Here is a 27,599-nt window from a genome sequence, read left to right on the forward strand (position 1 = left end):
TCCTCTTCTTGTGTTTTTATCATGGTACCTCTATTTTAGTCAGACCTCAAATCTTGCCCCAGAACAATATCTATTTTATCAGAAACACACTTCTTTCTCCTAAAGGCACAAAACATCCCACCGATGCATTTTTACAATCTTTTCATGGAGTCACAAGCTTCTATGCAGCAAATACAATCCTGATGTTACATTTTCTTCTCAGTTATTTTATATATAATTTTTTATGGCAAAAGCATTGTTTATAAGATATGCAAGTTCCAAATCCTAGGAGTTGTCAAGGAGAGCACATACACGGTTTCTCTTCTCTCTCTCATTATAGTCACATTCTACTTCTTGATCCAAGTGGTCTTTATACCTAAAGACCCTGACACGTTTAAATGATTTGTTCAAGGCTGTAGGACTGGAGTTCATGATTTACTGAGAGATAGGCTGTAGACTTGATGTCTTAAAAGAATGTAGAACTGTGAGAATGCAGCAAAATCTCTTTGATTTTCAAGTCATTACTGTTTTGTTAAATAAACCTGACTCTCTTCAGTATTATAACAACTGATTTATCAGATCATGTAAACATGTGAAGCTGAAATGCCAGATGTTTTCTAACCAAGTCAAGTGTAATGAAAACTGTTAATTCTTTAATATGCCTTTAAAATAGAGAAAAAGAAGCATTTGTACTTGTATACTTACAGATACAAAATGGATAACCATAGAATCCATCAGCACAGCGTTCACAGTTTTCTCCCTGGAAATTCTGCTTACAGAAGCAGCGGCCAGACCCTTCCTCACAGCCTTCTGCATGCTCCAAGTTACAACTGCAGGCTAAATAAAAGTATCCAGCAATTAGGCACTCTTTAGAAAATAATAATTTGCCTTTTACAGCAGTGCACAGTGGCTTTATAACAATAAATTTTCAGTTGTGAATGACTCATTATTAAAAGAATTAACATTTTCATGCAGTTACATATTTCCCAAGGACTTTATATCATCAATACATCTCTTAGAAGAAAGACTGATGTTATTTTCTTAGAGCGAATAGGGTATTTTAATTCCAAAATCTGGACATTATTACTCCACAGCACTGCAGCAATTATCTTTTCTGTGGCAACTTCTCATATCTCTCCATGGTCTAGGCTAAGCACCACACTCCATTCATGTTCCCTGACACACAACATGCAGCATCATGGCCATGGCTTTGCTGACTTCCCATTCATTTCAATACATAACTGTATTTTCATCCCACCTGTGACAGGGATCCTTCAGCCTATTTGTAATCCAACCCTTGTCTCTTACCTATACTCAGTTCTTCTCTTTTAAATGTTCCATTAGAATTTATCCTATTGCATCCCTTACTAGTCAATAGGTTCAGCATTGCATAAAATCAGAGTAGTGATCCTTGTGACCTTTTGAGCTATAGAACAAAATCTTCAAGTGACTAAGAGCCAAAGGATACCTCACATGTACATTAGAGAGCTAAGAGAAGCAAGACCATGAGAAGAGATGAGAGTGGCTCCCTAGAGGTCCTGAGGTCCTCCTCACTGCGGGGTGTAGCAGTACCCCAGCTTTCCGTGATCCTATCTCCTCACTAGCCTTTACTGCCTTGCTTCCTCCTGTTGTCCTGCTGCTGGTCTGAAGCTTTATGCTCATATGACACATAAGTAGAGAATATTACAATTAAAAAGGTCTAAAGCAAGACAGAAAGTCATTTGCAGCTGTTCCCCAACATCTTTTGGCCACTTTTTCATTTTTCCTCCCCAAAAGATGCATCTTATGCCTCTATTATAGCCAAAAACTCCCAAACCACCACAAGAAGATACTGCATAGAGTAGGACTCACGTATACAGCCATCAGGAGCTCTCACTGGAACACCGTAAGGACGATAGTAACCTTTTGCACACTTCTCACAGTTAATACCAGCTGTGTTATGCTGTGCAAAATAAAACAAAAGGAGAATATGAGGTAAAAAGAGGAACTTGGAAGAATTAAGAAACAGTAACATCCTGTTTCTGTATACAACTAAGAAAGGAAGAAAGGATTGGCACAGGAAAAAAATGGACTATGACTGCAATGAAGACAGCAATCATCATGCAGCCTTCTTTAACCACCTTTTCCCTACAGGCTTCTGAATCATGGTATTCTTGCATAAAGCAGCTGAATTTTATCTTTAAAACACTATAAAGAAAATGACTTTTTAAAAAATTATTTGGAAAAATTCTCTTTATATCATGATATCTCTTCTTATCATTCTTACGATATCTGCTTTCTTATCATAATAAATATATTGTTCAAGCAATTATGAATTTTTCCTCATACTTTATATCAATTTTTTGCATACTCTGTGTCTAAGATCAGTCATATCAAAATAAACCAAAACCTAAACAGTCCAGTCAGCACAAAACAGATTTTTCCATTAGAAAAGTATATGTCTCTATAAATACATGTTTTAGGCACACAGAAAAAAAATCCAAAGTAATTTGAACTACATCAAAAATATGTAATTGCTCTGTGAACACAGTCCTGAGTGTATTTCAATTTGTGCAGCAAAGCTCTCTCCTGCAACGGGTCTGCAGGAGTCTGCAGTAGCAATGGCAAGTACCAGTTCAGTAAATCATGGTCACAAGAAGGCATCCTGATGAGCTCATAGATGTGAGAGCAGGGAAACAGAGCAGGAAGCTTTGCCCTGGAGCAATTAAAGTAGTTTCCCCCAACTCCCACTCCTGTTTAGTTCCTCCTTAGGGTGTGTTGCAATTCAGGGCTGAGCAGGGACCCAGTATTTACTAGAGGGACTGGTGGGCAGTTATGAACAGGGCAGCCAGGACACTGCACATTCTTCAGAGACTACTGGTGCTAACTCCAGTGGCACACCAGAGGCCCCAGCCCAGACAGAGCTTCAGGAAGAGGATGCCACTGTCCAGGTCTGGGGCAGTGGAGAGTGCCCAGGCCTCTCCCTGGAGCTTGGGGCAGGTCATTAACCTGTGCAGAGCTTGAGGCAAGGATCAGAGGACAGGCCAGCACAGCTGATACTGCAGACCACCTGAACAAGAAGGCAAATGAAATCTTCTTTAGGGAACAAGAGAAGGTGTTATTACTCAGACAACTACAGATACTGCAGACAGCTAGAGATACCACAGATAACTTTAGTCAGCTTGGTATCTGCCAGAAGGGCAATGCAGCAAGGTGCAAGCAATCAAGAAATTATTCTGAATGTATGAAAGGCAATTTCTGATGTAGAGGTTCATGAACCACTTAGGGGAGATGCTCTGTTCCAAATGACACCCACTAACAAGGAAGAACATGTGAAGTTGAGGGCAGTGCTGGCTGCAGTGACCTCGAGATTGTGTATTTTAAGATTCTAAGGCAATGAAGCAAGACTAATAGCAGAATTACAATTCTGGGCTTCTGAAAAGCAGATTTTGCCTTGCTCAGATAGCTGCTTGGGAAGATTCTGTGTGAAACTCTCCTGGGGGGAAAGAAGACCAAGGGAGGTAGTTGATTCTCAGGTACAGCCTCAGAAAAACAACAGTTCTTTCCAATGTGCAAGTGTGGCAGAAGGCCAGAACAGATAAACACAGATTTCCTGATTGATCTCTAACTCAGAAACAAAGTACACAGAAGGTGGAAGCAGGGACAGGCTACTTGGTGGCAATACAAAGATATTGCCCAAACATGCAGGAGTGGAGTTAGGAAAGCTAAAGCCTAGCTGGAGTTAAAACTAGCAAGGAAGATGAAGTGCGAAAGGAAAAGTTTCTAGGAGTAGAGCAGCAGCAAAAGAAAAGACAATGGGAATTGACTGATCAGTGTGTAAGGAGATCCAGTGGACAAATCATCTTAAAACACACAAAGGACTGGAAGGTGACAGGACATATTTAACATAGTTTACCTAGGGCAAAGTATGCCCGATCAACTTCATGAATCTCTCTTACCAAAGGTGCACAGCAATAGGATGAGAGGCAACAGGCACAGATTGGAACATGGGAAATTCCAATTAGATATTGGGGGAAAAAATTTATCAAGTCAAAACACCTGAACAGGTTGCCATGAGTGGGTATGCCATTCCTATCCTGGGAGGTGTTCAAAGCTTGGATGAACAAGTTCCTGAGCAACCTGATCTAAATAGACCCGGTCTGAATAGGCAGTTGTACTATGTGATTTCCAGAGCTCCACTGTTATAAGACTCTAAAGAAACTAATCTATCTTTGTATGCAACATCTATCATTTCTTCATTGAGGCATCCATTCCTAACACTTCTTTCCCCCAATGAAAACAGAAAAAGTAAATTTAAATCCATGCACTTTATTAATAAAAAAAATAAATCTATAATTAGATCTACAGTAAACTCATTAATCCAAATTAACTTCCACAAAATTAACTGCAAACAATTCATAACAGTCATATAACATAGAACTCATAGATTTAGACTAATTTTGCTCTTTTCTATCCTGGAAGCAATATAAAAGAAATGTTCTCTCGTGAACAAAGAGCTGACAGAAAGGACCAACATGATAAATCTTACTAGACTGCATGAAGAAAGTTCTGCACAGAAATGTCAACTGGAAGACAAAGAACATTTCTTCTACCCATGCTAGTAAAAATAGCTCTACTCTCTTCTGACTGCCTTTTGGACAATATCTGATTATATTGTGGCAATAATAATATGGAAAACATACTCTTTACTGGATATTTCCTTTTTCTGTTCCTTAAATACAGCTATATTTTTAAATGCACAGCATGATAATACATAAATCATGAGGTTTCACAGGAACATAGACTTGATGACGATTTTCCTGTAATGCAACGTTCTGGTCAGCTGCTTGTCACCACACATCATGCACCAGATGACTAGACAACAAAAGGAAGACAGACTTCCAAATAAATTTGGATCTATTTAACCATGAGGTCACTGAACCAATGAATAATTCAGGTCGAAAGGGACCTCAGGAGGTCAAGTGGTTCAGTTTCACTCAAAGCAGAGATAAGTCCAAGATTAGATCAACTTTATCAGAGCCTTTTATGATCTTTCCTCATAGCAATTAGCCAGAATAGAACAAGTTACTCAGAATGAGAGACATTCTTTCTCTTTCCAAGAACATGTTCTCCATCTGGAGAAGAGATGTTCCAGGAGGATAGAGGTGCCTAATGACAGTTTTCCTCTACCTAAAGAGGGAGTTACAGACAGAAGTTAAGACAGAACCAACTCTTCTCACAGATGCACAACAAAAGCCCCAAAGTCAACTATCACAAGTTGCAACTGGGTAAATTCCTACTGAACAGTAACAAAAATCTCTTTACCATGAGCGTGATTAAGTGCTATAAAAGATTACCCAGAATCTGTGTAATGTGCATCCTTGGTCTAATTTTCAGAAGTAACTGGGTATTCCTCAGTGCAACCAGATATAATTTTGCATCTAGCCTTGGTTTGAGTGAAGCATTAGTCCAGATGACTTCCAGAGGTCCCTTGAATGATTCTGTGCTTTTCCAATACGAGTAAGTTCCCATCTTGGTAGAGTCTATATCCTCCTTTACTTCTGCTGATGAGGGAGAGCCCTCTGTGTTTTGCTGCAGTAAGGAACCACCTGGCCTGAGCTGGCATTTTATTTGGTTAATTTTACTTCCTTCTGTTAAGCAAGAAAATGTTTTTATAGTTGATTGAATTGTTACATTATGTGGTTTTATTTGAATCACACAGGACTGAGCCAATAAATACAATTTGTATATGTCTTTTACACATTAACAAGTATTGTTGTACAATGTAAATTATTTTCACACATCTTTTTCCATGCTTTGAGTACACCAGAAAAAATGGGCCTATCTAGACTGGTCAGCCCCAAAACTATTGGTGTGGAGACAGTTCCACTCCAGTAGCCCTTCTTCAATCGACATTTATTTAAACTGTTCAAAATGACGTTTTTACCTGGCAGTTAATGCAGACTCCTCCACCTTCATAATGCCCATGGATGTTTAAGCTTTCTCGACGCTGATCAACATCAGCATCATAGTAGCAATCAGTGGCATGTCCATGGCAATTGCAGGCTGAAAAAGTAATATTCTAAGTCAGCTTTCTTTTTATTGCTGGAATTCAGTAACATAGCAGAGTGGAAAAGAAGTTTAGATTTTTTTTATGGATATACTCAGGCATGCTGGAATGCACTCAAATGCACATATTTACCTATCAACAACTGAAATTTCATATTTTCACACCAGAAATATGGTACAGTCATGTAGTCATAAAGAAAAAGTGCTACTAGGCTTATCAGAGGAGGCAACAGTTGTACCATCTCAAGCCTATATAGTTATGCATAAATTCAGAACTAGGAAGCTCCAGAAGAATGGTTACAGCAGCTTTTTAAAATTATCAAAAAATTGCTCAAATGTTTATTCTATTTTTTCATGTCTAACAAGATACATCTGGGCTGATGTTCTGTCCATGAAACCTTTATTTAAAATAAACAATTACAGATAAGATATACATATTTAAACATAAAGACCTCCACCAAAGAACTCTCATATTCAGCTGTAGATACAGATATACCAGCAAGCTTGGCTATACATTTACGCAGCTGCTGTCTTCTGAATGGAGACATTTTAAGAATGGGTTGATTCTACTTCCTGAGATTTGTGAACACAAGAAGTGTGGTTTAGAGAAGTGTGGTATGAAGAACAATAATACCGCCAACAATATTGTTGTTGTTATTATTACTATTTAGAAAAGGATAGAATTGGATGACCAAGATAACCCCTTTCCCCAGTGTACAGTTGTTTATAGTCTCAGCTGTGATAAATTTTACTTTGGGTGGTTTGTGGCTAGCTCCTTTCCTTTACTTTTCCCTCCTGTTAAGCTAAACAAATGTAACAGCTGAACTCAGAGTTGCTCTGAATCCACTACACATATATGTTCTGCTACACTTTTAACTCCTTCTCATAGATGTTAAGAATGCACTGCTCAGAAAAGATCAAGAGATATCCGTGAGGCTTTGCTTGCAGGCACATCAGCCTCACAGGTGCTTCACCCTAGGATGTTCACCTATTGAAAACATCTGAGATAAATCTGCTGATGTATCCACTTGTGGCCTTGTACAGACATCAGGCCTTCACCAATCTCCTTAGATCAAGGTGGGAGAACTTAATCCCAAAAAACTTTGCTCTTTTACCTTTGGCAAAAAAGCCTGACAACATAAATTGCAGGGCCAGTCCAATGTTTGAGTAAAGGGTGATGGATTTACCCAGAAAATAATTTATATAATTTCCTACAGATCAGTTATTTATATCTCATCTTAGTTAAAACTAATCCTTTTCCATTAGTCATATAAAGCTCTGCCTGTCTTCACTGAAGTCTTCCAGAACTATAATATAATTCAGAGTAGTAATCAAACATAACAGCAATCAAACAGAATAAATCAAAGGGCATGACCATGGTTTTGCCAGAAACTCATCCCACGTCCTCTTTTTTCTCATCCGATCTTTCCTCACTGGAGAGGAACAAATGGGAATTTTCCTGAAAGAATGCAGGAACCAAAAAAGGCTTCCCCAAGCATCTGCGTGCTAGTTGAGCCTTTAATTACAGCTGCTTCGGCACTCCAGAGAAACCTACCCAGGAAATTCCTCAAGTTTTGAATTGACAATGCTATTATTTCATGTTTAGGGAAACCCTCCATTCATCTGGACCTGGGGATACAATATTCAGAAGGCAACAGGTTACAGAAGTTAAGGGTCCTGGCCCTCCTTTCTTCATTAGGAGGGAAGTATATGGGAGGTAATTCTTCTCTATTCCAAGCAACTGGCACAACTGGGAGCTCAATTCATGGACAAGTGATTCTCCATGCCTTGCTATATGATCATACAGACAAGGGAAACTGGATAATTCTCTGTATCTGCTCCATGTCCTTATATCTGAACAGCTGTGGACAAGGGAACTCTTTCCTAGAAACTAACAACCACACAGCCGAGGTGCTGGCCTGCCATCAGGTTTCCTTATGGTCTGCTGACAGGAAACCAGACAGATCAAGACTAGGTTCCCTGGCCAGGTTGTGATAGCCTATGAAGAACTGTGGGGTTTTTTATTCATGTAACTCTTCAAGAAAATAAAACATTGCACAAATTAGATGCTGGCTCAACATATTAAGTCAGAAAAGGAAAGAAGAGAATATAAAAAATATATGTATATATTTACAGTGTAAATAATTGCTCCCATGCCTCTAGGGCCAAACTGTCTCTGAGCTACAGATCACATGTCTTCTAACAGCAATGGGAAATTATTTCCTCTGATTATAGTAATAGTATGTTCTCTTAGAGGGCAACAGAGATCCCTTCTACCTCATCAAGGATGTTTTCACCACTTCAGGCCATTTGCTGTCCCATACAGTACTGGGAAACTCGTAACAAAATGTTGGGCTGATCCCTACAAGCTCCCACCAACCTCTTTCGGTTTCTCTCAAAGAACCTCAGGCTTCTGGAAAGTAATGGGGTTGCTTTAATTCCCTCACTAATGGCTGCCAGCAAAAGAGGTCTGCACCTGGCAAATGCTCACAACAAATCAGCTCAAACAGCTAGGAGCAATCCATACTAAAAAGGCTATTTTTTTCAGAGGCACTTAGAAACAGTTGTTTTGGCTCAGAATCTTGTAGATGATACTCTGTAAACTCACTCTTTAAAAAACATGACATTATTTATGCTCTTTATCTCTCTCTTTTCTGGCAGAAAATATTTTCCTTTCAAACAGGGGAACTTGAATGAGGTTTCAAATATTGTTCGAAAACTGTGTCCCAACATGCCTACTTCCTATCAAACATCTTAATCACACACAACCTGCCTTCCCCCTCCCAAGTCGTAGTACTGCAGTTTTCATTAAATAAGTCATCTCTTTATTCCTCAAACTAATTATATAGGTACATCTCTGGCTTTCGAATAAAGTTCTCCTGTTAACAGTTTGTACCCACTGGCTATGCTACTCTCAGGAAAGGCAGACGAGAAATATAGATTGGGCCAGACACAAAGGAGATGGCTGTGCACAAAGGTTGCAACACTTTCTGTACCACACTACCTGGTTTCTGGCCAGAGGGATGTAAAACACTTCTGTGTGACAGTACATAGCCATCACCAAAAGAGAGTCTGTGCTGTCGCTTTCTTTAACAAAAGAATGAAAGACAGGGGAAGTGGGAGAAAGGCAAACTAGTGGCCTTCTCCAGCTTGGCTACTTTGTCTGGCTAGCATACTCCAAACTCCCAACTATAAGTGTGGGATCACCAGGACTCCCCACCAGGAACACCTTTGTGCCCACTGACATACAGTCAGTGAGGGACAACCGTCAGCATGAGAAGGGAGGGCAGCTCAAACACCTGTAAGCAGTGGCAGCCTTGAGCAATCTCTCTGCAATCTGAACACCAAGATGCCTCTAGTCTCTGCTCTTCTGGGAGAATCCACAGTCTGTCAGCAGACAGCTATGACTGGGGAGAGATGTTAACTCAGTGTACTACAAGAAGGCTTCCACTTTTCTCATGTCATATTTTCAGACAAATTAGTATTTTAGATGTTTAGTAAGAAAGAAGAACATAAATAATATTCACTGCATCCTCTTTTTCTCATTGCTGTGTGAAAAGAATTTCCTTTGTAAAGAAAAAAAGGCGTTAAAACATGCAGTGTGCTAGTTATGTTCAATGAACATGTGTGCTGCAGCTAATTTCCACCATCTGGTCAATATCCCTTTTAACCCACCATCTTTTCGGCTACTCACGTTCACATATATTTGTGCTCCCAGCTGTTGCAGGTTGCCATTGTTTCTGATTATATCCAGGGCAGCAGTGATCACAGGTTTCCCCACAAGTGTTATGCTGACATTCACACTGAAATCTACAGATGACAAACGCTCTTAATGAAGCTGAATTTCAATGTTTTTTCTTAATTTTTTAAATAAAAATTATTATTTTTCCTTATTTTACTGCAGTCCAAGACTAACACATAAGTGTGAAAAGGACAGGATATAAGCTCACATGAAAAGAGGTCAATCAGTAATACTGGAACATTTTGGAACTTCCATAAAATTCTTCATGATTGACTACTTTAACCATGTAATTATGAGTTTATTAGCACAGATTACTTATAGAGAACATTTATATTTGGAGTTAATAGACTGGATTATGAAACTATTCTAGAATATTAAACAAAGATGATATATAATAATTTAGGATGTATTCTATTTCAGCTTCATTCCAAGGCTTAGGCTTGTTGACCCACAATTAATCAAAATAATTATCACCTTTATATGCACACTTTCATAATTTTTTCATTATGCTTTGTTTACAATGATTTCATCAATGTTTTTAATAAACCAAGATCATAACTTCATCTATTATTTTAAAAATAGTGCACACTATTCATCGAGAAATTTATTTTTTTAAATTTAGCTGAATAGCCTATGTAAAAAGCAGGCTTTAATTATGGGCTAGGTCTATCACGCATAGCAACTAAATCCCAGAAGGAACAAAGACTTTGAGACTGGAGAAGCCTTTTCCAATTTTCCTCTCTTATCTATGTAGTCTAATAATAAATAATAATAAATTTTCAAGTATAACCATCCTATTCCTGTAGATTTTACAACTTCTGTACTTACTCTTCTCTAATATAGACATCTTGAATGGAAGCACCCATCTCCCCACTTGCTGTTCATTAAAACACAACAGAAAATATTGCATTGCCCTGATAGAAGATTGTTTCAATGCCATCATGGATAAGAGCAACAGCTGGTTTAAACCAGGTTTTTAAAATATGTTTTAGATAGACTGACTATTAAGTCACTTCCATATAGCAGGTGAGCCGAGGAGTCTGATCTAACCCTTTGTGAAATGAACGTGGAGATCATAAACTTCACAAAGAAAGGGAATGGTTATTTTTTCTAGTAATGATTGAAAGCCACTGAATCTTGGCTGAGCTCAGTTATAATGCTCAATACCTCTATGAAGTTCACTGATTTTGTTCCTGAGTTGGATTTCCTGTTGTAAGAGGTCATATCAATTCATGTTTCCAAAAAGAACAAAGGGTTTCTAAGAAATTATTCTATCTGCCAAGCTTCTATTTCAATTAAAAAGAAAAATCCAAGTAAAGATTTTTTATTATTATATTTCCCATTAAATATAATTCCCTCTTGACATGTTTTCTTATTAACCATTTGTAGAGTCTATTTTTTTTTAAATGTAATGGAAAAAATCGCTGTAAGACTGTATGATTCTATAATAAAAAAAGATCATTTGAAAATATTTATGTATTGTTTTTATCAAATCCATGTTATGCTCCATTTACTTACTGGTATTGGTTTTCAGCACTCTTTGCCTTACATTCTTCAGCATGGCCATGGCAAACACATCGACCACCAATACTGATGTCCTTTATACTGTAGTAATACTGTGGAACAAGCACAAGAAGTATTTATACGTCTTTCCTTACTTGTATTATGTCAGAAATACCAACATCACATTGTTAAATCTTGCTTATTAGAACTTTAAAGGCACAACTTTACAAAAAGCCAAATCAGGTAGCCAATAATCAACCTTCTGTTGATGGTGATGTCTCAGTATGAGACATCCAGCAAATCAAATACCCATGGGGCACCTAAAAGGAGCAGGTTTGCGCAGTTCACAAAAAACACATGTTGCTGAAGTTCTCCATTCCCTAGCAGCTACACAGTCACCAGTACCCAAGCCCAAAGCTTGTTCCAAATCAGCTTGAGGATGGAGATGTAAATTACTGTCAACACATCAATTCATGAGATTGTAGTCTGATCAACAAACAGGACATGCTGGTAAGGGAAGTGTAGTTTCCCCATTCAGTCAAAAATTATCACTAAACAGTAGAAAAAGACTGAAATTACCACCTTGGTCAAAATCATTCATGGCTCAAGATGGATTTGAAACTGTGACCTGAAGTTGAACCACTTTGTATCTCATCCCCATGCCTTGCAGGCATACAGGCAAAAAAAAAATTTAGTTGGTTCAACTCAGTAGAAATATCATTAGTGTACACATATCAATAACAACTTCTGCATACATTTCTGTAGCTTAGAAGTCGTTTCCTTGTCTCCTTATGGCCAGACAGAACAGACAGCTGGTTGTACAGATTGATACTCCTTCAGAAAAATTAAAGAGGCAGATAAAGCCACTGGAGGACAAAGAGAAAAAGAGTTGCAACACTATGCAGGTACATCTCCTGCGCTCACTATTCACAGTACGTCCCCTGTAAGCCTAGACTCTCTCTGTGGTGATCCTTCTGCTCTATTCAGCATCAGTGAGGCCACACCTGGAGTGCTGTGGCCAGACTTGCGCTCTCTAATACAAAAGACACCATGTGGTTGAGAGCACTGTCCAAAGGCTTCTTGAACTCTGTCAGGCTTGGTGCTGTGACCACTTCCCTGGGGAGCCTGTTCCAGTGCCCGACCACCCTCTGGGTGAAAAAAACTTTTCCTAATATGCAACCTAGACTTCCCCTGACACAACTTCAGGCCATTCCCTCAGGTTTTCTCACTGGTCACCACACAGAAGAGATCAGTGCCTGTGCCTCCTCTTCCCCTCATGAGGAAGTTTTAACTGCAATGAGGTCTCCCCTCAAGGCTGAACAGACCAAGTGACCTCAGCTGCTCCTCATACAGCTTCCCCTCAAGGCCCTTCACCAAGTCTGTTGCCCTCCTCTGGAGAGTCTCTAATAGCTTAATGTCTTTCTTATATTGCAGTGCCCAAAAGTGCACACACTATTCAAGGTGAGGCCACACTAGTGCAGAGCAGAGCAGGACAATCACCTCCCTCGACTGGCTGGTGATGCTTTGCCTGATGCCCCCCAGGACAGGGTTGGCCCTCCTGGCTGCCAGAACACTGCTGACTCATGTTCAACTTGCCATGGACCAGGACCCCCAGGTCCCTTTCCGTGGCACTGCTTTCCAGCACCTCAATCCCCAGTCTGTACAAACATTCCAGGTTGCCCCATCCCAGGTGCAGAATCCGGCACTTCACCTTGTTGAACTTCATATGGTTTGTGACTGCCCAGTCCTCTAATTTGTCAAGGTCTCTCTGTAGGACCTCTCTGCCTTTGATGGAGTCAAGAGCTCCTCCCAATTTTGTGTCATCTGCAAACTTGCTTAGTATCCCTAAGTTTTCATCTGTTTCTGTAATAAGTTTACCATAAAGATTTTTTTAAGACTATTAACTATTTCATAGACTTGGAAGGTCTCTACAATAAAAATCTGCACTCTCTTTTAGCAATTTAATAAAACACTTGACATTTCATTCATCTATCCTACACCCCGTGGCTAGGATAACATCAGAAGTTCTTCATACTAAAGCTGTGCTGCTCGCCAAGTAAACTAAATACTGCATTTACATCTGCCTGTGAGCAACATCTTAAAGTTTACTTAAGACAATAAAGGCAATTAATGAAACTGCTATCAAACAACTGGAATAGCTTTATGTTTTCCAGTACCAAAACCCTCACACGCATTCATGCAGTGCCTCACCCCAGGGCTTCCTCCAATTGTTACCAGATCTTCATTTTAAATGAAAAGGTTAAAAATAGCAATACAATATGAAGTCTTCAATCTCTGTAAGTATATGAATTTCTGTCTGGTGTTCCCTTGAGGAAGCTGAATTTCCTTACATTTCCCCACTGAACAGGAGTGGGACTTCAGCCTTCAAACTCTTAGATAGCCCAAAATCCACAGAAAACACCTAGGCATCTCAAACGATTTGTGGAAGGATAGTAACTTTCAAGTACAGCCTTTGATTCCTGCTCCTTCAGAAACTCGGGTACCGTTTACAGAAAATTTTTCTTTGGATATAAATAACAGAAAGTAGTTTAAAAAAAAGTTGAGAAGATTTGGTTCCTCAGTTCTGTGTAAGATAGTTTAGAATATTTCTGCTTTGGCTCTTCATAGCTCCTATGATGCACCAAACTTCCTTCCATATTAGAAAGCAGGGAATGAAGATGGCTTGTTACAAAATCATTAATCACTACTTCCCCTCCATAAATCTGTGCTCACCTAGTTACCTTCTTGTCTCAAATGAACCTGGAGAAAATAGGGGGATTTAAAGGCGAGTCAGCGTAAATTTCATTGTTAGCATGTTGCAAACGTAAAACATTCAGACCATTTTTTGGTTTCTAACATGCTTTAATATGATTGTTCAGTACACACGTCTCAGTGAAAACAGTACTTACTCTGCGAGTTACAGTGGGGTCCCGCTGAGCTTTGGATATCAAGTGTCCAAGAAGAGTATTAGTTCTGAGAAAACGAAGGCGGATGTTTGTTGCTTTTGTGAATTCTCGAAGATTAGGGGAATAAGTGAAGTTTTTTGCTCCTGGGCGGCCATTTACCAAAGATACTACAACCTAACAAAGAAGTAAGCACATTTTTTTAAAAATATATCAACTGCAAGTGCCAGTGGTGGCACAAAGCAAAATAAATAAAAGAATCCAAAACCCGACTATTGTTTCTGAACGTATTTGCTGTAACAACTAGGCATTTCATGCTGAAGCCAGGATATTGGGAAAAATAGTGTTGTTAGTCTTGGCCCCTCCTGAATTCTTATTATCCATATGGCACACAGGAAAAAAAGAAAAAAAGTGCCTCTCTCTGTTTTGGAAACAGTAGGTATTACATGCAAAAATGTAATTACACGTCTTAATAGGAAAAAACAATAGGAATAGTTGCAAATAGTTGTTTTAACAGTTGACAGTGTCAATGGGAGTTTTGCTTGAGTAAAAACATCAGGTTTTGGCTCCTTCCCAAAGCACATTTATTTTTGGGTTAAGGCACAAACATTCCTGGAAAATATTATTGTTACCAGGTCCAGTGCCTGTGAGCATATTAATGGTCTTTTGGAAGAAAGTACACAGTGTTGCTTTAGAAAACCCCCTCACATGAAAGCAGGTTTGTCTGACTTCCAAAACAAGGGCTCCAATACTTTTTTATTTTTTAAAGAAACAGCTGCCAGCAGCCTAGCAATCATGGACCTCTACTGAATGAACAATCTAGTGTGTACGCACAGGGCTTAATAAAAGACTTCCATTTATTTATAACCATCCAGATAACAGATTTCTATTTTCAAATGGCTCCTGTACTCTAAGGCACGTAACAAGGGAATGATGGCTGTTCCAATTGCAGCACAATTCCTTCAGAAATAGTCACAGAGCATATAATAGGAGATGGCACTAGCAATGTTCTTCTGTGGAAATTATCCTTTACAATATCTTATTAGGAAAATTTTACAGATATGTTAACAAACAAATTCTATTCTAATATGAATCCCGAGATCCAAATGCTCAAAACTCTGGATAACTCTTGAGGAGTTTAGATCTGGATTCTAACCACATCAGGACTAAAAGGAGAATGCCAGGAGAAGCCATCAGCATGGGTTGCTCTGAGGAGCCCCTACCCTCATAGGGAATAGTGAAATTTAGGAGGAGTCAAGTCACCCTCCCAAAATCTCACCATGGTTATGGACCTACTAATGAGGATTCAAGCAGTCATAGCTGAAAAATTACTTCCAGCAAACTTCCCAAACCAATGCTGTTTGCTTCCAGCATTACACATTACCTTCCTAAAAGCACTTACCTCTCCATTTTCAAGAGGCAGAATGCGAGAGTACTCTGTGGTGCAAAGGACATCATTGTCCCTCCTCACGGGAAGATTAGCTTCCTTTCCAAAGCGCTCCAAGCAATCTGCTTTTGAGTCTAGTCAAGTAAGAATAAAATTAATCTTATATGTGAAAATAAACACTATTGTTCTAATTTAAATTAACAAAGAAGAGTCCCCTGTGCTTTCAGGTAAATTCTATCCCATAACAGAATAATAACAGTGATTGTGTAGCTCAGCACAGAAAAACAGAAATTCCTAAAAACAATCACTTCTCTTCCCAAGCAATTCAGTGGTGCCTGACAAGACATGGCCCTGTATTTTTTGTATCATCACAAAGAAAAAAGTTAGGTAGGTACTCCAAAATTTTGCATTTGTATTTCACTTTGATTTTTGCAAGAAATTTCAGGGTCCCATGAGATGAAGGACCCTGCAGTTCTGACATACCCAAAAAACAAGACAAACAAAATAAATCAAGAATTCCCAAAAGAGTGAAAAAAATTCACAAGCTGAATTACACATTTAAAATATCATACTCATACACTCTTATCACTAATTTATTGTAGCTAACTAAGAAAAGAGAAATGTATTTAACATTCACTGTCTTCTCTGCAGTTGAAATCTTCAGCAAATCCCATAGTTAGATTTGCTGCTACTGAGTGAATGATTAAAGAAACCTGCCAACAAAAGGGCAGTGACACAAGGATTGATACTTACAAGCAAAATATTGCCAGGGACTGTAAGTTCTTCCAAAGTCCACTGATCTTTCTAAGACCCACAGATCTGGACGAGGAGAATTTGCAAACTTGATAAGGATGTAGGCAACATGGAAGAGCTGGTAACAGAACATACATAGATCTTGTCAGGAGGTTTTTTGAAGTCTATAAAAGTACCATAACAACAAAACTAATGCAAATAAACACCTTTTCTTTAGTGTACGGGGAGAAGGCTATTCTCTGCAGTTTCATTCCCATTAAAATAAGAGGACAGATTCTCAGCTGGCTACCTCACCTGGCAACATGCTCAAGTATAAGAAAACTGCAACAGGACTGTGTTAAATGCCATCTCCTACATTTCAGAACACGTCTGTTGTGCAGACGACTGACTGCTTGGGTGTGTTAAGGGTATAGTACTTAACCTTGAAAAGTTAGCATCTCAACACATCATTGAACTAAGATACTTTTGCAGAATCCTGGTACATCGGTTAATCACATAATTGTGCTTGTAGTCAAGGAATATAAAAATGGAGTAAGAGAAAATGCACGCACCCTTAATGCTGGGACTCCTTTGCCTGTGATTGATAGCAATCTCAGAAACCTGTTCCTCATTTTAAGAATATTTCCAGATAATTTTGCCACTTGACAGACTTTCCAAGTAGAAGAAGCAAGCCACGCTAGAGTTTTGTGGGTATCAAATAACACAGGAGAGATTCTTATGACTAGTAGCTCATTCAGTGTCTGAAACAGCTCAAAGAGCTTCATCAGCTCAAGGTTTCCAAGGCCAAGGTGCTCATTGTGTATCACAGAGATAGACCACAGAGACAGAAAGCTCCCAAACATTAGGGCAAAAATGGATTTGACAAGAAAAGACGTCTTACTGTAAGCCTCTTGGGACAATCCACAGTCATAAAACCGAGAACATCAGTAAAAACTATCTTTTCACAAAAAGCTAAACAGATTCATTCTAAAGGTCATCTAAAATTTAAACAACCACAACATGGATAGGAGCTGCCAATGAAAGTGAACCAATACTAAGGTACAGTCAATATTCAAGTGAAGCTGCACTGGAATTTCCCCCTCAACAAGCTCACTTCAGAATTATCTGCTGGCAGGAGATTCTCACTTTGATGGGAGAGTTACAGTCAAAGGTTTGTCAAGTACCTGATGCCAGAGCCCCCACATCAAACACACCCAAGCAGTTTATCTTTGCGCAAACCTCACAAATGTCATAACCCTGAAGCTAATACTTTGCAAATGTTATTAGACTCCAAACCACAAGAGCATACAAGCTCTCAACCACAAACTGGGAACAGCATCTTTTGGCATGCCTGGCCCATTCAGCTGCCAGCTAGGAACAGTTCAATAGCTGTCACACCAACTGGGACGACCAAGAGGGATATTGGCCATACAGACATTACATGTCATCCAGTACGGCTATTCAGTGCAAAGACTGTATACTTCCAGGAAAGTATAATATTTCTGAAATTCCTAAAGAAATAAGGTGTTTTATATTCTTGTTTTAACTCAGCTGAATCTCTCAAGGGGCATGTGTTCAAACCAGGTTTGCACTGGGCAGGCAACTGCCTATCTATGAATAGTCTTTTTTCCCTTATATTTTAAGGTCTTTAGAAGTCCCATCCTTATGTGCACGTTAGCAGATAACAGTCTATGTTTTGAATGACACAGATTTAATCAAGACAAATGATTAAACTAGAAATCTCAAGAGGAAACAAAGGAAGCATGTAGACAAAGTCTTGCCTTTTCCAGGGGTCCATTGCTTGTAGTCATGTTGTGGAATCATTACAACAATGACCTTCTACCTACTCTCCAAAAAAGCATATGACATCTGCTTCAGCTTGTCATACAGTCATTATATTCTTCTACTCAGATGCTACTCAAAATGCTGACACAGCCATTCTCATCTCGTCTCTCACAAGAAGTGATACCTTCTCCAAAGAGTGAGCAAAATATTGAATTCCATTTCCACAGTATTTTCACACCGCTGAAAAAATACGAGACAAGCCCACTTACACATCGGTGTCACTCTGGACTATAACCTTTCATATGCACCTAAAGAAAGTGGCCAAAATGAAGGCACACAACAGTCGAATCAACACGTAGCACCTGTCAAACACCTCTATGCCACATCTGCTATCCAACTGTGGAATTTGCTTAAGCCTATGACTACTCAATGCATGTGAAATTGAAATACTGTCCGACGTGTTTTATGTGAGGAACTCTGTAAGTCTGCCAATGCTTAAAGAACTGCCTCCCAGTGCCACTCTTTGCCTATTTCCATGCAAATCACAAAATGAAGTTAAAAAAAAGCATAGCAACTTCACATTACCATTGCATAGGAAAACCTTCAATTCACATGCAGCTCTCCTTACATCTCACAGTTTGAAATACTAGTCAGGTTTGTACAGTCACATTCAGGAAGGGGAGAGGGGTAAGTCTTGATAAAAATTAAATTAGTGTTAGTTAATGACAATATGTCACCAAAACACAGTCACCAACCCTACCACCTGTCCTGCTTCTGACTTCACATGAGTGCCTATGACTTGGTTTTGACCTGGATCAACGATACAGAATAGTATCCTGAAAATCCAAACTTCCACTACAATTAAATACTGACCAAGTTGATGAATGGTCTCTCTCCAAATCTGATGAGGCAACAACAGAAGCAAATTAACCACTGGCTTAGAAAATATATCCTTGCTAAAGCTAAAAGAGTAATCTTGCTGACATAAGACCTAGAAAAACAACTATTATAGCCAATTTTAATCACGTATTCTAAGCTGGTATTTCACTAATTTAAATCTTGATCCCAACCTAAGACCTACCCTGTAAAAAAAAGGCAGATTAAACTCAGAGCAATGTGTTTCTTCAGCCATTCAGTCTTGAGGAAAAAAAGAACGTGTCTTAATTTTTGAGAAGAAGTTTATTTGGTTGCTTTTAAGCTGAATTTCTTTCATAAAAAAAATACTTGTTCCTTCAAAAGGTGTGTTAAAACTTTAAGTAAGCATTAAAATAACTGCTTTTTTGGTGCAACTATATAATAGAAAAAACATTTTCACCAAAAAAAGCCTGAAATATGGCTCGATCAAAATTCTTATCGTTTTCTTGTATGAATATAGAACTAAGTTTAAAAGTAGAAACAGCACTTTGTTTCCATTACTGGAAAAAATCCACTCTGGAAATGCATGCTTGAGAGAGGATGTATTACTGTAAGTGTCAAACATCTTATCCTGTAATCTAGCAGCATAGTTGAAACTTGATGGATTATCAACAGTTGGAATTTAACTAGTTTGATATTGATGTGACTTTTTCCTGTTCACTCAAGTTCAGATTTGAAGTGTTCTTACAGTCAGTGGCCTTGAAGATTCACAAAAACCCAGATAAAGTTTTTAAAAATCATCCAGCAGAGTGAGCAAAATGCCCTCCTCATCTGAGAATGAAAATTAAAATTCAGTGTCACATATTACCAACATTACATTATAAAGACAGAGAGATTTTTACAGAAACTCTTACAGGTGAATTTAAGATTGCACATTTAAATCGATTCACAGTTACACTGTACCATTATTGTTAATTATATAATATTCATGATCTCTAACAGCATGCACACTACTTATTTTAAACCAACAGAAAGAAAACTTCCTGTTACCCATTGCATTTTCATAAGAATTCTAAAAATCACAATAATATTGGTTTAAAATGTTTTCTCTATTTTCTCCTTAAAAGTTTAAACAACTCTTTATACAGAAAAATTTTCGAGATTTGTTGGAATCCTAAAATACATGAGAAGATGGAAGGAAGTTAGATATACATATATAAAGATATAGCACATTTTTCTCCATTCCTGCCACCATAAACTCAAAACAGAATATTAAAATACTGAAATGACTTGTGAGTGCTGGACACAAACTAGCGCAAAATAAAAACACACTATGTTCCAATCATAATGCTGTGTGCTGCACCTGTAGGAAAAGATTATTCTTCCTTTTTGGCTCATGACAAATAAAACGTGCTGGAGTGTGGTAGTAAAAAGAACCCAACTAAATCCAGGTAGACTATCTCTGTGGCATTCTATATATCTCAAGATGTGTTCAAAAAGATACCACAGCAATCCCTCTTCGTGTAATCTGAGCTGTAGAAGTATGGAGAACAGCTGTTTCCAGCAGGATGGAATTTCCTAAGACAGTATTATCAGATATATCTACACCACCAAAACTTCCTCCAACATAGTAAGACTGTTCCTCTAGGCTTCTGGCATTATCTTGAATAATGTGGTTGGCACTGCACATTACTCAGAAGAGACAGAAATCTGATGATCATTCTAAACTAAACTCAGATGTGGGCTGATGAAGGAGTGGGATTTATGGAAGAGTGAAGTGCTTGGCATCTGCTCCACACCTTAGTGCCACTGACTGCACAGGGTTGGTGTGTGCATTACTTTCTTATTGTAACGAAGCCTTAAGGTCTTGAGCGTTGTTTCCTCTCAAAGACCAAGCCATAAGACTAACGATCTATTTAAATGAAATAAAAATCCCACATACTCTGGTTAATATTAAAGGCTTTGATTTCTTGAAGTAGCAAAGAAGTAAGCACTCCCTTTATTCAAATATCTCAGTGGGAGTTGAGACACTCCTGCAGATCCAGACGTATAAAACACTTCTGACAGTCAGTATTTGGCAAATTCTCAACAATGTATTTTGCAGATGAAACGGTAATATAAAAAAATGCCAACTAGAGCGAGCTCACTCAGTCTTTCTGGCAGTTTCCAGCTACTCTTCTGGGCATGTGGAAGAGTAGCCATAGCAGAGGTGCAGAGAAAATCATGTGTGGGTAGTATCTGAGAGGCATTAGTTCTTCTCAATGTGCTTAACTGTGTACACATACACACAGCAATGTCTACACCTGCAAAGAGTGACAGTGACTGGAGAGGTTCCCACTGCACAGCATGCAAAGTTATTCCCTGTGTGCCAGCATCACAGCCTGGGGTGCAGAAGCCAGGAATAAACACAAGACTTCCAACGTTGTTCAGTTATCTCTGTGCACGTTGTATTCGCATCATGCTTTCATTTAACTAGCCACTGACGCTAGAGAGCATATTTAGTTAGGTAAGTCAGTGACTGTGCATAAGCCCCATTGGCACATCTGGACATCTTTTCTCTACCAGTTGATGGCAGGACCAGAAGGGAGAAGCTCTCCATACATTTCGCAGGCAATACTCTAGAAGGAGGAACTGCTTCCAGAAATGAAAGCGTAGCCCATTCTTCAGGTTCAATCAGTCCTTGGTCTTTTTGCCAAGGCTGCAGGCAAATACATCAAGGACTGTCAGTTATTTTCCTGAAATTTCTCATGCAGCCACTTTTCCACTGGGATTCGGACAAAGACCAACTCAATGCTCATAATTATTTCTTACATATGGCCTATTTCCTCACAGAACACTGAAGCTATTCATGTGGGAAAGGATTTGTACGATTCAGCCCTCGGTTGTCCAGAAGATAAACGTCCCCCTATAAGGGCTATAGTCCAAAGTAAAAAGAACATAGTAGTACTGTCAGCAGTGGAAGGCAACCTAGGGAATTGCAGAGGGTTGGAGGCTCTGAGCAGAGGTTCTGCTCTTACTATATTGTGTTTACAGTGAGGTATTTAGAACAACATATCACAAAATGAAAGTATCATGTAGGAATGTGTATAAAAAGGAAAGGGGGCGAAGCAGAAGTACAGACATGGAGGGATGGAAGTGAGATCAATGAACGGGAACAAAGATCTTCCTAAAGGGATGCTGAGCAAGAATCAGAGGAAGATAGCGTCAGGAAAGCAAAGGAGTGCAAGACTTGCAAGGTTTTATTTTGAGAATAATACCAAATTAGAACAAAAAATGCATTTTAAAGCCAATGACACTCACCTATTAATGCAAACATAAGTAAAAAATTCTACGTCATTAGAAAAGGTTTTAACTGAAGCTTGAAGAAATCATAACACTGAATACATCTTAAAGGATAACACATGAGCAAGAAATAACGTATAAAGGGTATTTCCCTGATTAAGGCTGGCAGCTCAGCTCTTAATGAGCTGCTTGTAGTGTGATTGAGGAATAAATGGAGCCTGTGTATTACCTGATACAACTTTTAGAAAATTCCATCAGACAGCTGCTACTTGATCAGCTGAAGTTGTGTTAATCTAGAGTATACAACTAGATACACCTTACTGTGGTATGAGCCAAAAATCACAACTAATTTCAAAGCATATTGTTTTGTGGCATGATCCTAAATGAGCTTCCTGTACAAACTGAAATACTCAGAACCAGACTTCTCTAATTTGAAGTAACACTCATTTTTGGGTACCGTAGGGATGATATAGTACCTTTCCCAGACTAAAAAGCCCCTTTTCTCCTCAGTGGAAAGCACAGAGCAGGGCTCAGTGTTGCTGTGGATTCAGAGCCAAGCAGGGGCTCCAGAGGAAAGGCTTTGACTTACTGCTGGGGCAGTTCTGTAGGACTGCAGAAGCTTCATGCAGTGGTTCTCATGCCCTAATCCGTAGGACTTCTCAGTGTTATTATAGAAGTTATACAATTTCACACCAGACCTGGGCCTAATTTCAGGGTCAGCAATAATACAAAGTCTTTAACAGCCAAGTACAATGAGTGCAATGACTATTTTTGGAAGCCCAGTTCAACATAGTTTATGATAAATTTCCCACCACCTTGACAGTTTCTCCCTACAGGAGAAGGGCCTACAGGACACTATATTTTACAGACTGATAACTAAATCAACTGCAACATCAGAAACATTTAAAATTATTATGTCAATCCTTTATAAGTTAAGAACAACTGGTTTTAATGACAACAGTTAGCCAGAGCTACTTATATTCACCTATGGACATAAAAGAATTGTTATCAAAGATAAAAATTAAACCCCTACCATATAAAAGCAACTCAGAAGATGTAACAGATGAGGCTTTTTACAAAATGTTTTTATGGCTTTAACTGGCAGAAAACAAAATCATTAACTCCTCCACAGGCCACAGCACTTATCTTAAATTTATGGTTGAGTTTGTCTCCTTCCCTAATAAAAGTACTAATTTGGACATTACATTCCACTGTGTGCCTTTAATTTACAACAGTGACTAATAACATTGTTACATAAAAATTATTGAACATATTAGTGCACAAGACTTCACCAAGCCTGAGTCTTTCAGCACTACATTATTGCCACAAAAGCACAGTAAAAAAATTACATATAACTAAAGCAACAATAAAATTTGTGGACTATAATTTTTGAAGTGTAATAGTTAGACATTTCTTTTTCATCATACACTGATGAAACATACACATCTTGAACCTTCATCTTCTTCTGAAGACAAAGTTCAAAAAAATACCTGAGGGAGTGTTACTGTATCTGCTGAGCATTAAGCAAGCCAAAGATGAGGGCACACCTGCTAAAATTAGGCAATCCAAAGAGTCAGGGGAAGGGCAATGAACTTCAGCCAGACATTCTGAATTCAGAAGTTTAAAATATGGTGAAAACTACATCGGAAAAACATGACCAATTAAAGGAATAACTGAGACTTCATTTGATCCAAATACTTTAAACAAGTCAGGAATAGCCACAGTGTAAGCAGGTATGTTAACAGAATGGAGAGACAGCCTCAGGGATCAACATTATAATTGTTATTCAGAAGGACTGTGATTGATTAGAAGTGTAACTATAGTACAGAAAGTCAGAAAGGGAAGTAAAGCAGGGCTTTTGCTTTAAGGTTTTTGCTTTTTCTCATATTACAAAGTGCAGCAAAATGAGCATTCTTCTAGCAGAAAGTTTTAGCATCCTGAAGGGATTCTGACTTTCAAAATCACCCCTGGCCCTTGTGAAACAGAAGCAGCACCAGGTGGGTGTTCTGTTCCAACTCCATTGTAGCAAATGCTAAAACTTCCATAGTGGTGCAACTATTCGATTAAATATTGTCATGAGATCATGGCAAAAGGCTCCACTGGGACTCTGCTCTCAATCATAAAGATATAAAGCAGGAACACAGTAAATTAAAAGCTTTTGACTCTGCACTAAATTCTGCTTCCTCTAATTGTGGATACTTGATGACCAGTTTACACTCAGTCATTGCTTCCCTGCACGCATATGTACCTTACTCATTGTCACATTCTGCACATGCAAAAACATTTTCATATTTTGTTTGCGGAAAAAGGTGACTTGTATAAAAAAAAACAAAACAACAAAACCATGAAGAGGACAAACATTCAGTGAGTAAAAGTACATCCCTGCTTTCTTTTCAATATTACAGCCTGTGGTTCTGCAAAGTATTTAGACACATATCTAACTTTAAGATTTATTTTTCCTTAAAAACCAAAACCTTCATCTCAGTTCACCTGAGGGGGAACTGCACTCTGAAAAATCGTCTCTGTTAACTAAGAAAGTCTGCATGACTAACTAGCTCTTCGTATTTAGGACCCTAAAGTAAGGTAAGGTGAATTGGGGTCTCAGTGTTTACCTGTTCGCTTGAATAGACTTACTCTGTCACAGTGTTTAATGTTCTTCTTCGTTAATAGTATTGTGTGCTATTACATGAATTTGGGGTGTGAGAATATTAAGCAAAATGTCAAAAGTGAATCTCAAGTTCAAACAAATCCTGAGATTAAGCTTTAACTGGATGAATGCAGATATAAGATAATGCCCCTGAAATGGGCAAAAAAACCACCATATGAATCCTACTAAACCCTCATCCATCCAGCAGCTAAAATCATTCCTTCCTGATCACAAGACCTGAGGTAATTTTCACCTTTGTCTTGGGTTTCTCTTGTTTCCAAGTAAGGGAGTTCAGAGTCACCTTTCCAAGACGTATCAAAGTAATGAGAAACACATAACCTCCTGCTGAGAAATCCTTTAATAACTACAGGAATCCTAGCACATAGCGATTGGTCTCCAAGGAGTCTTATGAGAAGAGGCCACTCAGTTCATATCCTTCCCCTGAAAGAAGGTTTCTCAGAAGTTAACTCTGCACATAAGAAGTATGATGTCTGTTAGTAGGTTCTCCAAAGAAGATAACAAGTGTACAGTGGGAATAAAAGTTTTGGATGGAGCAACGTGTTTAACAAGAGGGTGACGGTGATGCAGCACGAGCATCGGTCACAAATATACTGGGTTACACCACAAGACAAATTACAGCCTGCAACCTAATCCTGTGTCTTGCAGAGACCCTGACAGATACAAGCAGCTCAAAAAGCAAGGTGTGCCTTACTGGGAAGTGATTGCCTTCCTGTGCCTATTCATAGCACCCTGCTCTGCATTCAGTGTCCCAAGTCTGCTTGTTCAGCCTGGAACACACATTTCCCTGGAGTTTGCTGGAAAAGAACGACTGAGCGACTTGCTTCACAGGAGCACAAGGCAGTGAGGATACAACACCCCTCAACTGTAAGGTGTAACAGAAAGAGCAACGCAACTCAGAGGCGTCCAGCCACTGTCTGCCAAGCTAATGTGGATGCTGTGGCCTCAAAATTCGTTAGTTCCTACATAGCTCTCCTTTCTTTCATGGCACAGTGCAGAAAAGCAGCTAAGAAAATAGGCATGTTATTAGTGTAATCAAAAGAAATGCAAATTCAGAATTCACAGCAATTTGGTTTAAATTACTGATATCCTCTACCTTTAACTGTCTGGCCTTTCTGCACTGTGGCTATACCAGATACAAAAACACTTAAGGAAGATATCTTCAAAATGAGAACCATTACAGATATGTGAGGGACACAAGCAGTAAAACACCATGTAACAGAAGACATAAAATAAGTTGCACCTGAATCCCCAATAAAATGGTAGCTGAGTCTGAGAGAGAAACATTTGCTTAGTTATCCCTCCCTTTGCTGTCAACTAAATTGAACGCCCACTCAAAAAGTCCTGTCCAATATAATCAGTCAATAAACAGTTACTACTGTCCAAAATATATACGCACACATATATATATATTAGGTAGACCCACACATGCATTTATAGTCATATATTTTCAGCTGTTGTGAACTTGCACAGCGCAACTAATTTCACTGGATCAGTGCCCGATTATGGCAGCTGAGAATCCATCCCTGTGACTTAAAATACATATACAGAGGCTTTACTCAGCTACTTGCCCATCACTTGCACAGGAAATACAGGTGCTCATGTTACTGTCTCATTACTAATTAATATTACATTGGTTTTGCTGTCCCTTCCCTTTTAGACCATGTTATCAGTATTTGACTGTCTATCATGAAGATCTTGCTGGATGACAGAGAAACCAGAAGGACCCTTGAGGTAAAAGCAGACTCCAAACATTATTCTCAAAACACGTACATGCACAGAGATCATGGAGTCTCTCTCTCTGTGCTCATGGAAAAGGAAAATATTAAATGGAAGACAGAGCCCTCAACTAAGAGGTCCCCCAGTGTAACCTCAGGTTAACAAGTTAAAATGTCTGTGCAAGAAAGCACAACATTTATGTGATGCCAGTGGCAGGAACTCCTACCTTCCAAATTCCTAAAGGAAAATAATCACTTTAATATAGTTAACTCAGCTAAAAAAATACAGACATACATAAATCAGACAAAAAAGCTGTGCTGTTGGAAGTTAAAATCATCAGTTCAAAAGTCTCTCCCAATTGCAAAGCGTATTTATAAATGCAAGAAATGATCAAACTTCACCCAACTGCTCATGCACTTACCTGTCCCAGATCTAAAGTGACATTGACTTCGTTGTACTTCAAGCCCATAGAAAGAGGAGGACTCTGCCACCAGCGCTCCGTGCCATCAATTGCATTGGTTACCGGGTGAGCTTTGCTGGGATCAGCAGCATTGCAGTAATCACAAAACTGGCCCTGAAACACAATAAATTAAAAAGATCATCTCAGACGAAGTCTTATGCACTGGCAACACATGCGGTTGTTAACTCAGATTCTGATCTAGAGTGTTGACTAAAAATGGGGTTAAATTTTGTTTCTTTGTCTAGTATAATTTTTAATGCGTAAATTATTCTCCTGGCAATTAAATTACACACCCATACTCTGAAACACACTAACATTTGTGTTACAAACAAAAATTTCAGAATCTCAATAAAGGGGCTACAGTAAATCTTCCTTTATTAACTAATTTATTGACATTATGGTGAAATTACCTATATGATATCTATAGTGGTGTTTGCAGGAAATTAATGAAACAAAGCTCCTTAGAACTGGATTAGGACCGACAAACAAATTATCCTCAATTCTCCCATGAAATATCCACATATGCACATAGCCTGGTA

General features: G+C 38.7%; 1 protein-coding gene across 2 annotated transcripts in view; it reads right to left on the reverse strand.

Annotated features, from left to right (window-relative positions):
- LAMA3 (laminin subunit alpha 3) overlaps positions 1–27,158 on the reverse strand; it is a 108,587-nt gene extending 81,429 nt beyond the window's left edge. For both annotated transcript variants that reach the window (XM_027675155.1, XM_027675165.1), the window contains exons 1-9: positions 27,022–27,158; positions 16,316–16,433; positions 15,578–15,696; positions 14,182–14,352; positions 11,288–11,385; positions 9,722–9,837; positions 5,906–6,024; positions 1,831–1,921; positions 685–816 (exon numbers count right to left, since the gene is read on the reverse strand). In XM_027675155.1, the coding sequence (XP_027530956.1) occupies positions 685–816; positions 1,831–1,921; positions 5,906–6,024; positions 9,722–9,837; positions 11,288–11,385; positions 14,182–14,352; positions 15,578–15,696; positions 16,316–16,433; positions 27,022–27,069 (1,012 nt within the window). In that variant the 5' untranslated portion in view covers positions 27,070–27,158. The remainder of the gene's footprint in view (positions 1–684; positions 817–1,830; positions 1,922–5,905; positions 6,025–9,721; positions 9,838–11,287; positions 11,386–14,181; positions 14,353–15,577; positions 15,697–16,315; positions 16,434–27,021) is intronic.
- Positions 27,159–27,599: the final 441 nt, after the last annotated feature.

This window comes from Neopelma chrysocephalum, unplaced genomic scaffold (assembly GCF_003984885.1).
Source record: "Neopelma chrysocephalum unplaced genomic scaffold, ASM398488v2 Primary Assembly neopelma1_22, whole genome shotgun sequence".
In the NCBI taxonomy this organism is placed as follows: domain Eukaryota; kingdom Metazoa; phylum Chordata; class Aves; order Passeriformes; family Pipridae; genus Neopelma; species Neopelma chrysocephalum.